This window comes from Nesoenas mayeri (assembly GCF_963082525.1).
Source record: "Nesoenas mayeri genome assembly, chromosome: 1".
NCBI classification, from domain to species: domain Eukaryota; kingdom Metazoa; phylum Chordata; class Aves; order Columbiformes; family Columbidae; genus Nesoenas; species Nesoenas mayeri.
Genome location: NC_137541.1, coordinates 43,728,653 through 43,741,551, shown reverse-complemented (window position 1 = coordinate 43,741,551; position 12,899 = coordinate 43,728,653). Strand labels below are relative to the sequence as shown.

The window sequence follows — 12,899 nt, the reverse complement described above, 5'->3', positions numbered from 1 at the left end:
TGTACAAACAGTAAATAGCCACTAATGAGCTCTACAAAACATCAGCAAAAGTGGGAGTAAGATTTTTCTTTCAAGTGATTTAACAAAAGGCTTCTATTGATATAAGAAAAATATGCATAACTAGAAAAAAAACCCCAAACACCATGATCCAAAAGAAAACGTTTCTGTGTCTCAGGACTTAAGAATCTTAGTTCTATGAACAGTGCTGCTGAAATGCAGAAAATGGGCATCAGCTGGTACTATAACCCACTAGGTGCAAGTCACAAAAATGAAAGCTGTAGAACATAAACAAAGGATCCACTTTTCAGTTTTCTGAATTTTTAAATTATTGGAAACAAAAGGCGCAACTCCATAGTGGGGATTAGATATTAAGTGTGGAACTCCTTGCAATAGTATTTTGTGGGTACAAAATTATACGTGGGTTCAATGGAGGATGGTTAAATCCAGAGAGGATACATCTACTAAGGTTACATAATATATGGGAAACATCCAGAAGGACCTTGGGCTTAGGAGGACCTCGGGCTACAAATAGTTGAAGGCTGTAACGACATTCTGAAGAGGTGTCACTATGCATTTTTTTTGCAATTATGCATTTTCCAAGGGCATTCATATTTGCTCATTGTCAAATATAATACAGAGTAGATAAAACTTTACTCTTACTCAGATCAGCCTTTCTAATGCTTTTTATTTTATGTCCTTCTGTTTTTGTTAAACTTAAGAGAATTTGTTCATTTGGGTCTCTGACAGTTGTGACATATTTTCACACTACAGCTTTGTATCTTCCCCAGACATGGCCATTTTTCCCTACCTTCTCATCTGAACAAGTCCAAACTCTCCATGAATCCCCTGCATAACTCTAAGGACATAATGAGTCTCTCACTATGTAAAAATTAAACTATGGAAAATAATTTCTATTTATACAACTTTATATTTAGAGCTACATCACAACTAGAAATACAAAATGAACAGTCATACACAGAACTTGTACAACCAAGTCCAAAATTAGGGATAAAATAGTGTTTCTATAGATTTTAAAATAAACCTCTTGACAGTTTCAATTGATATTGTTTGCTATATCTTGAATTTGTGCACTTATTTATTTCTACCAAAGCACAGAAATGCTTCTGAGAGCAAGGAATAGTTTGTTTTTTTTTTCAAACTTGCCAGTATCTTTTTGAATTCTTACCTAATCACAAACTATCAAAATAGCTACTGTATAGAAGTTACTCAATGAAACAGGAAAAAAAAGATGTAAATATTTCATCTTTGTTTACAGTAAAATGAATTCAGTCATTCTGAAACCATTCATGAAAGTGTCTCAGATTTATTGACTAATTCATACTGAAAATAAGATTTTTGAGGCTAGGATCAAAATTCTGGAACTCATGGTGTTATCTCCATTTGAGACAAAACGATAGCAGGTATTCCAGAATGTGGGAGATCCAAGTTCCCTTTTCTTCTTTCACTAAGTGGCATCGAACTTTCATTTTCTGCAAGAATACTATCACCTGCAACGTACTCTGATATGTGTCTCTTTTACATTGTTCAGCTAGGACTACTAAGAAAATATGCAGTTAATTACTTAATGAGCATGACTGACCCTACCCTAGTTGTTGGATATTCACCAAAGGTACAGAAGGCTCATTTTCCCACTCACATAGGCCATTTATCAGACACTGTGGAACAACATAAGAAGAGACATTCATTACAGTAAATGATAGTAGCATTACAACTGGATAGCCGAGAACAGCAAACAAAAAGATGTCATTGAGTTACATGCACAGAGTGTAAGAAAGAGAAATAAAAAGTGACTTTTATTTCAGAATGGTCTTAAGACAAAACAGATAAAATTCTTTGTTACTGGCTGGCATGTAATACAGAGAGAATTTTTGTTTGTTTGGTTGGTTGGTTTGTTTTGGTTTCGTTTTTTAAGCTGGAAGTCACTAAGTATGCTCAGAGCCTAAAATTTCTTTTAAAACAACAGGAACATTTTTGCCATTTCCTTCAGTTCTAATCATCTTACACAGGTCTCAGAAATACAGCTGGTGAGCAGAAAGCTTTCTAAAGGATACAACAAACATTCTGGTCAGGAGGAGTAGCAGTAAAGCGATTAAATATTAATAAGAGGACATGATAACAGGAAAAGAAAAATAGATTGAAACGTAAGATAGAATATTCTAAAAAGCACTACAATAAGTTTAAATGCATTCGCCGAGTGAAAGAAAACTGTACTGCAAACAATACTGTGAGGAACTGAAGACTGAAACCTCCTCGTGCTCATTTCTCATAGCCCTCATCTTGCAGTGGCAATTCTCACTGATGAAGTTTGCGTGAGCAGCCCTCCAGAGCCTGGTCAATCTTATTTACAAAATGACCAAAGGAAAGATAAGGGAACAATACAAGGTATGCTGACAGCCTAAAGAATAAAATGATCTGTCTCTGCAAATGGTCCCACTACAAGTTAAGAAGTTATTTTGCTTTGAGGTTAGTAAATGAAAACAAAACAAAACAAAACAACAAAAACATAAAAAATCAACCCAACCAACCAACCAACCAATCCAAAAAAACAAACAGCAAAGCAAGGAGTTGACCAAGATGACAATTAGATAAATATGAGTATTGCCTATGGTTACTGTGCTTCTAGAAATGCCTAAGAATTGTAAATGAAACATCAGAGAAAATATTTTGCTTCTGACTTTACTTGTCAGGATGATTATTATAACTGGAAAAATGCATCAGATATATATATAATTAAAATGTAAATTATACTGCTACTAACAGCTGCATTCATAACCTGTTCCTCCAAAGAAGGTTTTTAAAAGTTCTGTATAGAATTACTGTTGAAATATCCAGTGTTCCTTTAGAAAAATATTTTATGATGTGATGAACCACTGTTACATGTTTGTAACAAAATATCATCTCATAAAAAAGAGGACACGTGCAACTAAATGAAGTGTAATAGGCTTTTATAGCACAAATAGACATGTAGACAAACATGCATACAGATCTTTATGTTTACTTTAGGGGCAAAAAGAGTTGAAGAAATAGCTGATTCCTGAAGCTGGTTGTAGTGTAGCACATAGTGTTCCTAAGGATCCTGAGGGAAATCTCCAAAGTAAGACAGTCTCTAAGAAGTTCTCATCTCCAGCATTATCACAGCATTTCCCTATTTCCTATCTTCTTCCTTGCTGTATTGAGGCCTAAGCATATAGGTTTTCAAAATCAGTAAATGTATGATACATATTACATGGGATTTTTCTGTCTCCTGTGTTGGCAACAATTGCTAATTGGCTTTATTCATAGTATGCAAATAAAGTGGAAGAAAAGAGCAAATCCTCTGAAGGACAGCCATTTCAATGAAAGACAGGCATGCACGTTGCTCAACACATGCCTGTCCACATGTGGTCAGATGCTTCAGAATTCAATTTGAAAAGAGATTAGCTGTTCATGTCATTTCTTGTTTCATTAACACATCCAATGCTATATCTGACAACAGGGCTTAGAGACCCATCTGTAGCTTTATTCCTTCAATATGTCTGCTTTAAATTGTTTTATTTTCAAAGTAGTTTACTACTGACTTAGCAATCAGAATGTCCACGTAGTTAGTGACATGTGAGACAACGTGTTTGGAGAGCAGGTTCACACTAACAGCTATGAAGTGGGTTTAGCCCAAGTGATTAATTTAAGTCTGAGAAAAGGCTGCAAGATAACATTGTATGGGCATTATTGAAGAGCTAGGTAACACTGTCAGGAAGTTTAAGTTGGAAAAATATAACTAGCTCCAACAAGAATATTTAAAGTTCAGGTGGCACGGGATTTAGTGACTTATTTTATCTAATGTTTAATGCAAGCACCAGTACAAAACATCAGTTTCTTGTAAAGTTATGTTGGTTTTGAATAGAATGACAGGAGCCAGTTTCATCTACATCTTTCCAGACATCACCTTGATCTGTCTGCTATCTGTTTTTTAGACATTATACACTGCACCTTGACATATTTGTAGCAGCGAGATATATTACAATGAGCTACTTGAAGTGTGTTGTTTTGAAACTGGAACGTGTAAAGATAATAGCAGTTAACAAATAGCAGTTTATAGTATTAAATAACCCTGCATTTCTCTGTTCCTGTGGGACAGACTGTATCTTTGCCTTGGATAGCTGTGCAAAGGCTGAAATTAGAAGCAGTAAAATGAAGGGCAACATAAGGAGGCCTTAACTTGCTACATTTGCTAGAAAAATTAATTAGAACAACAAAAGAAGGAATTTGTTTCAGACAGTACTTAGTATGATCCCCAGTAGCAGTTTGTGGAATAGCTACTATGTCTCACCAATTGCACTCAGTTGAACTTGGCTATAAACTGAAGAGAAAAAAGCAGGTAATCTTCAGAGATGAAAAGACTCAAATTAACCTGGTTTGAAGAATGCCTTGGTAGATTTTGTTGTAATGTAACCACGAAGATGATGAAGAATTTGACCTTCTCAGGCATTTCACCGGGAAAGAGTTCTTAATCAATGATAGGTAGGTAAAGGCTCATAATACCAGGTTTTTCAGATGTTTCCTCACTGAAGGTGCAGGTATCCATACACAGGAGATGGAAAAGCTTTGTTTACCAGCATTTGTCAAGTATGGTTATTTCATTACATGCTAGTATTTTCCCCTTTCTCTGTCACTGGAAAACCACGTGTTCTTTTGGTAATTGGTGAGGTATTGTTAACAGACAAAGACAGTGTGCCATGAACTTACATATAGCACACCTAAAAACACCCTCTAGTAATAAAAGGTTTTTTCTTTTTTCTTTACCTTCCTTTATTTTACATTTCACTTCTAGTAATTCCAAAACTTTTTCATAATTGAAGAAACTAGGCTTGAAAAGTCTACATAGATATCACAGTGCGATCTTTCCATAACTGATCTTAATAAATCAGATATTTAAATATGAATGTAATGTTGACAAATATGTGGCCTACCTCAAATAGCAGCTTTGCTAATGTCACATAAAGGAACATTCCTGCAGCAGAATAAAATTTGACTGTAACTAGAAAGGCAGCAGAACCAGGAATTTTAGACCACACCTATGAACCAAGTTTCTAATACTTTCTAGCAGCCATGAAAAAGAAAGATAAAACTGCAAGCTTATCTTGAAGTGTAGAGCTGATTTTGCTTCAGAAAAATCAGGCTTGTGAGACAAAACAATGTGATCAGATATTTACTTTAAAGAAAGATCTGAAGACACTTCTAAAAGAAACCTAAGGTGGGACTCAAATATTGCTTTTTCATTGTAGAAGAGAAAAGATGTTAGTCCACATTTTAAAGATTGAATTCTCAAATTGTACATTCTGGGTTGTCCTAAGAACAATGTAGCCTTCTTAGATAAATGAAATAATGTTACTCAGAAAGTCAGAAAACAAGGCATGTAAAAAAAGTAAGAACTACATTAAGGTCCCACAGTGGAGACAAACTCTGTAACTAAGAGAGAAACTCATTAAATACCTTTAGGTACCACACCAAGATGCAAGAAAAACTGTATGCTGTTTTACAATGAATGGTATACAGAATTTACTGAAAATGTAAAGATATTCACGGACTGAAAATTGATTACAATGTGTTTACCTACAGACAACTGCTGACATTTTTCTGCATACGTCCATCTGAGTACAGATCTATTTTCTGATCTGAAACAGAACAAGAACATGTGCAGAACTGTCTTTTTAATTTCACAGCCCAATTATGCTCAGTACAAGAAGACATAATGAAGTTAATAAGGGTTAGAGAAAGATCCATTATTCTGACTGTTCAAGCAGAAATGAAAAATAAAATAATCCAGAGTGACAGTTTCTGCTGCAAGTGTTGATTATGCCAAGATGACATTACCAAGATGGCCACGATTTTGCCGCACTCAGTCTTTAAGATTTACAGTTTCAAAAGAACTTCATGGATGTATACAACAAGGCATAGAGCTATGATATTAGAGAGGCATCTGCCTGAAAGCCCAGACTGCCCTCTTCTGGAGTGAATGATCTTGCACATCTAGTGGTCTTTGTTACCTGGTCAAAGTCATATGAGGAACATCTTACAAATGATCAGGTCTTCAATATTTCATTTGTGTAATCATACAAAAAAACTACTAAACATGTATTCAGATGATCAAGATAATGAATAGCATCTCACCATGACAGATTTACATACATAGCGGCTTCCTTGTGTAATGGAGTGGACTCACTTTTACTACAGAAAGTTTAACACCAGTAGGTGACATTATTTGGATCCACTGGCCTCTAACTTGAGGTGAAATGCAATGCTATGATCATTCACTCTGAATTCGATTTACTTCTATGAAGTCAATGTTATTGCAGCAAATAAAGCTGTGAAAACTGGCCATGCCAAAGCTGCATTCACAATCTGCCCTACGTATACTGCAGTGAGAAAAGTGTTTCCATAAACTTATTGCAGGTTCTTCACCAATCAAAGTTCAAAACAAATAACAGAATCTTTATCCTTTCATTTTAGTTTCACGCAAACTGATATTAAGGTATCTTCCGCCATCCATGCAGGCAACATAAATGGTTTTGTTTATGCTACAAGGCCATCTGATCCCAAAGCTAAAGCACATGCCTACCATTATATGCGGTCTGTTCTCCAGCTAACTAATCACAAAATGTAGTCATATGCTGTCAGTCAGATAATATAGAGCTGTGGTAGAGTTCAGTGGTTTTTTATTTGATAAAAATATACTTACTGAAAATCCCGATCCCAGTTTCAAATTGGGGATTGTAGGGAACTAGTAAACACCAAGGGTAAAACTGTGATCCTCAAATATAAAGAGGAATTTTCTCTAATTTATAAAAGTTACAAGAGATAGATTCTTCTTTGGTAGCAGACCATGGAAGTAGAGGTAAAATAATTATTTTAGAATTAGAATAATTATTTTGTTGTATGCATCTCCAACTTTCATCTGAATGATAATGCACCATTGCAAGTTTCCCCCCCAAAAAACCCTTAAAAAGCACTGAAATTGAGTAGGGAAATACTAAGGCCATATTTATATGGCAGTTCCTGATTTAGAAATTCCACAAAAAGCATTTTGATTGTTTCGAAGAAGGCGACAGAAAACTACTAGCTGAAATTACTATGAAAATGAGTTCCTTCTGTATATTGTTTCTTTCTGGTCAACCAGAAGACCCTTGACCTTGACAAGCATGAAAAAATAATTAGTTGCTTTTTGCCAATGATGCTTTAAAAAAAAAAAAAACAGACAGACATAAACACCCAAGAATATAATATAGAAGGAAACACTAAAATATGCACAAATCCTCAGCTGTTACTGAACTAAACATTCTTTTAAGGTGCAAATCTTCCACGAATTTTCAGAATAAGCTGGCAATTCAGAGGGTTATAATCAAGACATATGATGAATTGTAATTGTTGTCATTGTAGGTCTGTAAAAGGAACAAGGAACCTTTCAGTGAAGATATTGCTTAAACAATTCTAGGATAGAAACCATCTGAGGAGGAGGAATTGTACTTCTACTATAATGATTTCATTTACTAATAGTAAATGAATGATTTACTTATGGTAAACTGTAGTCTTGAGAAACTTGTAAAAGATGTCCAGAACTCCAGAATCAGTCATTTTGCCTTTGTTAATTTTTGCTCAGCTTTCTAGGCAGAGACAAGGGGAAGCTCAGCTTCCACTCAATTCTTAAATCAAATCATCCACAAATTAGAAATGTAGAGTTCTAATAACCATGAGATTATCATTCCAATTTCAGACCAAATGAAATGCAGTGATTAAAAGCTACTGAGTGCAGTCCATTGTAAATTTAACCAAAGGAGATAAAAGTAAGGCAAATCCAGATATGATTAAGAACTTAACCAGAACTGTGCAACAGCCCAAATCTGGAGAAGTTCATTATCTAACTCCAATGAATGTTCTTTTTGTTTTCTTATTTTTGCTTTTAAACATCAAGACATATTTAGTATCATTCAACTACCCAGAATAACATTACGATCACTGAAGAGAATTTAGAGTAGAAAAAACAATAACAACAAAAAATCCAAAACCCTGAAGAATCAAATGACCCTACAACTAGGAATAAAAGATACCATACAAATCCATTATTTCCAGTTGGGCTTGAAAAGATTTGCTATATCCATGTATATAAGGACATCCTTTAGTTTCAAAGATGACACAGTCAGTCTATGAAAAACAATATGAATAACCTCTGATCTTTTCAATCCATTCTTCATCATAACTGATAGAATATCTCACTCTTATTTCACAACAGTTCTTTAACAATATAGTTTTCCTTTGGTCTAGCTATGAAATTGATTTTTTGACCATCTAAAAGCAATGGTTTTCAGAATTTTCAACCCCTACCAACCAGAAATGTACAAGATTCATCTCATCTGAAGACAAATGCTACAGAAGCCAACTGATAGGTCTGTACTGAATTTCAACATTTGTATTATTATTTTTATTTTATAGTAAGCTGCTTCTATTAAGATCTTAAATATAGTATCCCTTTAAAAGAAATAATTCCATCTGCAGATCATATAAACTAGCTATCAGACATTTATTTCAATACATCAGTTTTCCCAAATACTATACCCTTCTGCTTCAGGTTTAGCCTAAATAAAGCAACTTGCATATGAAATCTGAAGGGATAGAAGTAGCTTAATGTACAGTTTACTGACACTTTCTTGCTCTTAAGGTTTTGATCTGAGAAGAAAATATTTTAATACTTTTTAAAGCATTTTCATTAGGTAAACCTGTATATACATAGAAAACCTTCACAGTTACAATCACGCTATCACGCTATTCAATTATTATCATCAAAGTAAATATATTAAAGTTTGTCTTTAATGAATCCCATAACTAATGCAGAAATAATGTCAGGTTATTTAGAAATCTGCCCTCCCTCATCTTTACTGATGGTTAAATAATGATTTCTAAGTACATTTTTTCAATTTAAAATTCATATTAGAGTATGCTGACCACTCAAGGATGAAAGTACATGTGTACCTCAATCATCATAATTTCAAGAACTATAATACCTAAATTCTAGGTATTTCTGTAAAACAAAATCTGGTTTATTCAAAACGTAACATTCAGGAAAAAGTATAATTTAATCACATTGGTCATGAAATACCAGAACCCTTTGTTGAGCAGCAGAAAAAAGAAATCAGGAATAATTTTGTGTGGTTTTGATAAATGTGTTTCACTACCAAGTACAACAGCAACTCCAGCTTAAACCCACAGACCTGTAGTTTTATATAGCTTTGTTGATAGGCAAAGTAAGCTTTATTTTCTATACCTGGAACTTCTCTCTCTTCAACACTGTGTTCCAGAGATCCAAAGGAGTAGTTAGCCGGACTGATTGCAGGAGTAGAAATAAAACTTGTACAGCCAATGGATGAGTTGATTTCAAAATAATTGTGGCTGTGATTCATTCGGTGAAATTCCAGAGAAGATACTATTGATGTGCGCTGCTTGGGCTACAAGAAAAACAGAAGTTTGGCATGAAAAATACAGACATTTTGTGTAGTTTTCATTACTTGACTTTTAATAAATTTACCCAGGATTTCTCTCTTTTTACTGTTTTTATTTGGTTTAAATAGTACTAGTAAAAATCATTTCATACGACAAGCTGTGGTAATGTAGAGATAATTTTCTTCCAATATGTAGATCAATCTTCATTAGAAATAAATGCATGTCTTCATTCTAATCAATTTAATTCAAAATAAAATAGGGTTTTACAGCCTTGCATGTAATAATTTCGATCATCTTTTGATAAGAAAGTGAGCTCTTCACCAGCTGCATTGCTGGGTACATCTTGCAAAACAATTAGACCGCTGATGCCTGTATAAAGAAATTTACAAAATAATAACAAGCACTCATCACTTGAATGCAACCCTCTGCTGTTCATGCAATTTATGAAGGGCTGCCTTAAATATTCAAAGACTGACATGTCTAAAAGCTTAAAAAAGAAACATGAAAATCAAAATTTCTTCATGAGTTTTCAAAGAACAGCGAAAAACTTGATACTAGCTTGTATCAAACATTTACTTTTGAAGTGGACCTCTGCACTGACCCCACTTAAAGGCTCTGCCTTAGACTGCAGAGCAGCTGCAGAGTGCGAGAAACTCACTCCTCTTGGGTGCGTTTACACCATAAGGTACGATGTAGACTGTATAAAATGTGGTTCAACTCCTTATGGCCTTTTGACCATAGGACCAGACTAAAGCCAACCTACATTAAAACCAATGAAACCTATACAGTGTGATCATCAGGTCAGCAACAGCTTTCTCTACATAGATCCATTCTCATTGCTCTGCACTACTTGTAACTTTAGTGATCGGTGTGGTGGACTATAAGCCACAGACCACTGATGGTTTGCTATGTCATGCTAAAGTCTGTCACAGCACTCACCTGGCTGCCAAATATCCTAACCCCATGATGCTCCTTGATGTTTCAAGGCCAATGACCTGAAACATTAAATGCCTCCTCTAAAACACAGGAGGCCCTGCATCCAGATGTATAGCTATCTGTATATTTATTTCATGCATTTTATATATACATAAAATATATATCCTGAGATATATACCTCAGGAACTGCTGCTTTAGATGACTAAAGCTGGGAAAAGTAAATAGAAAAAAGAGAGCAAAGGGTGCTTTAACTTTTCTTGTTTTAGCATGCCAGGCTTAACAGATAAGAATATTTGTAAAGGTCAAGAATTTGGTACTTACTAGTGTCAAGACCAAATTACTGCCCTGGGAGCAATAAGAACATCCTTGAACCACGAAGCTATTCACCTTACTTAGAACTACCTGTTAAAATACAGTCTATCCCAGTGGAGTAATTTTCAATTTGGTGTGTAGTCTATTTCATTTTTAGGTTATGAGTCCTGCAATGTTTGTGTTACAAATAAAGAACCAGACTGTTTACACTAAAAATTCACTCTTTCTATTGGTATGTCAGACAAAAAAATAGACTTAGGTTTGTATAGCGTTGATTGTTTGTTAAAGTTGTGTTGGGCACCGTGTGAATTAACTGTGTCCTGTTAAAACTGAGAAAAATTGCAAAGGGTAAATTTGGGCATTCATCTGGAGCTCATCTACGGTCTATTGAGGGGATTTACTTGCTTTAATAATTAAAACCAGCTTCTGCTTTGAAAGGCTGACACCTAGGGCTAGTAATTTAATGAGAGGGTTCAATGAACAGGGACAGACTCCAACATCAAACAGTCTGGTTAAAAGTCATTGTTTGGGACCTGAGCCAAAACAACTCTCGGATCAGCCGAAAAATATTAATGTGTATTAATTAAACCTAAACTGCACACTTTTGCTAGACAACAAATTCATCAATGACCTAATTATTTCTAAGACTGAAAAAGATCTCCAGTTATTCAGAAACATGTTCCTGGGCATTTCCCAAGCAACACTGTTGTGGTGGTTTTGGAGGACCTCAGCTTCTGAATTGAAAAGGTGCCCCTTCAAGCAACATGTTGTGTATGATCTCTGGTTATTCTTAAACTGAGACAGTTCATACCTAGAAGGGTAGTTGGGAAGGTCCAGTTCTGTCTTCCCAAGCAGCTCCAAAAGGAATTGCTTCTGGCCTTTGTCCAGACAGGCCTTCAGCCGCTGGGTGGCCCTTTCTTGGAATCAGAAAGCAGTATCCGATGGATCATACAGACTTTTACTAACTTAAGGCTGATCAGCTGTTTCACTACCCCTCAGTGTAGTATTACAAGCTCTTCTAACATCTTTTAAAAGTTTCCTAATAAACACTTGCAAGGTCTTGGGTGGGGTAGAGGGGTGAAACAAACCAAAAAAAACCCCAAACCTTTCTGAAGTTTCTTTTACAGATCAGTTACTTTGCAAGTGCTCATAGATTTTAAAAAAAGGTCCATCAAGAAATAGCTATGACTTGCTCTGGAGACACATGTTAGTGATAGAAATCGAGAGTGATTTTCAAAGATGATTATGGAAGCTAGAAACATGCTTTCTGTCTGCTCATGTCAAAATGCAAATACAAAATACCTCCTGTATTATTTTGAGCTTCGACATTATTATTATTAATTCAGAGAAACGTATCTCAGTTTAATATATTTTTCCAGTCTAAGGATTTTGTACAGAATCTCACACAGCCTCTAGTGCTCTACAGCATAACACTTCTGCTATATTGTCTGGAGTTAACAAGGTCCATCTGTCAACATGCGCCAATAATTTTTCTACATAATTACACAGGAATCTAGCATCTGAGCCTTTGTAGCTAACTAGAGGAGCCTTTTGCACCTTTGCTGGGTCCTGTAAAATGTTATGTTGTTACATTATGTTAGTTGTTCATTAATATATGCCAAGAGAGATGCAGTAAACCAGTTTGTGTTGACTGCATGCCTCTGCCTGTGTCTCTCTAAAGTACAGTTTGCACAAAGATGGTAGAAAAAAAAATGGATTATTTCTACACTTAGGATAATTCTGTTCCAGATTTAGATAACTAAATTAATAACATAGCTGTTTATATCTATACTGGGTATCTAAGCTCCCATTACAGTCAACTGAGATCTAGTCAATACAACCAATAGAGTCCAGAGAACAATTCACCTCACCCTAGTCACTTGCCTTAATACATATATCTGCCATCACTGGAGATGCACTAGGGCATCCCACCTGGCCTTCAGCTGCCACCCAGAAGAGTGCAGTTCTCCCCTATGTAGGTCCCGTGTTATATCTCACAGCCTACACGTGCATGTCCAAGATACATTTATGGCACCCCAAATGACATTAGATGCTTATTTTTAGTAACTGAATTGAATCTTACACCTCTGCTAAGCATGACAGGAGATCAGATATCCGAATCAGACAAAGAATCTTATGTACAGACTGAATCCCGCCTCTAG

The 12,899-nt window shown here is 35.3% G+C and overlaps 1 protein-coding gene across 3 annotated transcripts in view; it reads right to left on the bottom strand.

The window, feature by feature from the left end:
- ANKS1B (ankyrin repeat and sterile alpha motif domain containing 1B) overlaps window positions 1-12,899 on the bottom strand; it is a gene marked incomplete at both ends in the record, with an annotated part of 434,431 nt that overhangs the window by 254,588 nt on the left and 166,944 nt on the right. For all 3 annotated transcript variants that reach the window (XM_080342173.1, XM_080342174.1, XM_080342175.1), the window contains one exon: window positions 9,314-9,494. In XM_080342173.1, the coding sequence (XP_080198299.1) occupies window positions 9,314-9,494 (181 nt within the window). The remainder of the gene's footprint in view (window positions 1-9,313; window positions 9,495-12,899) is intronic.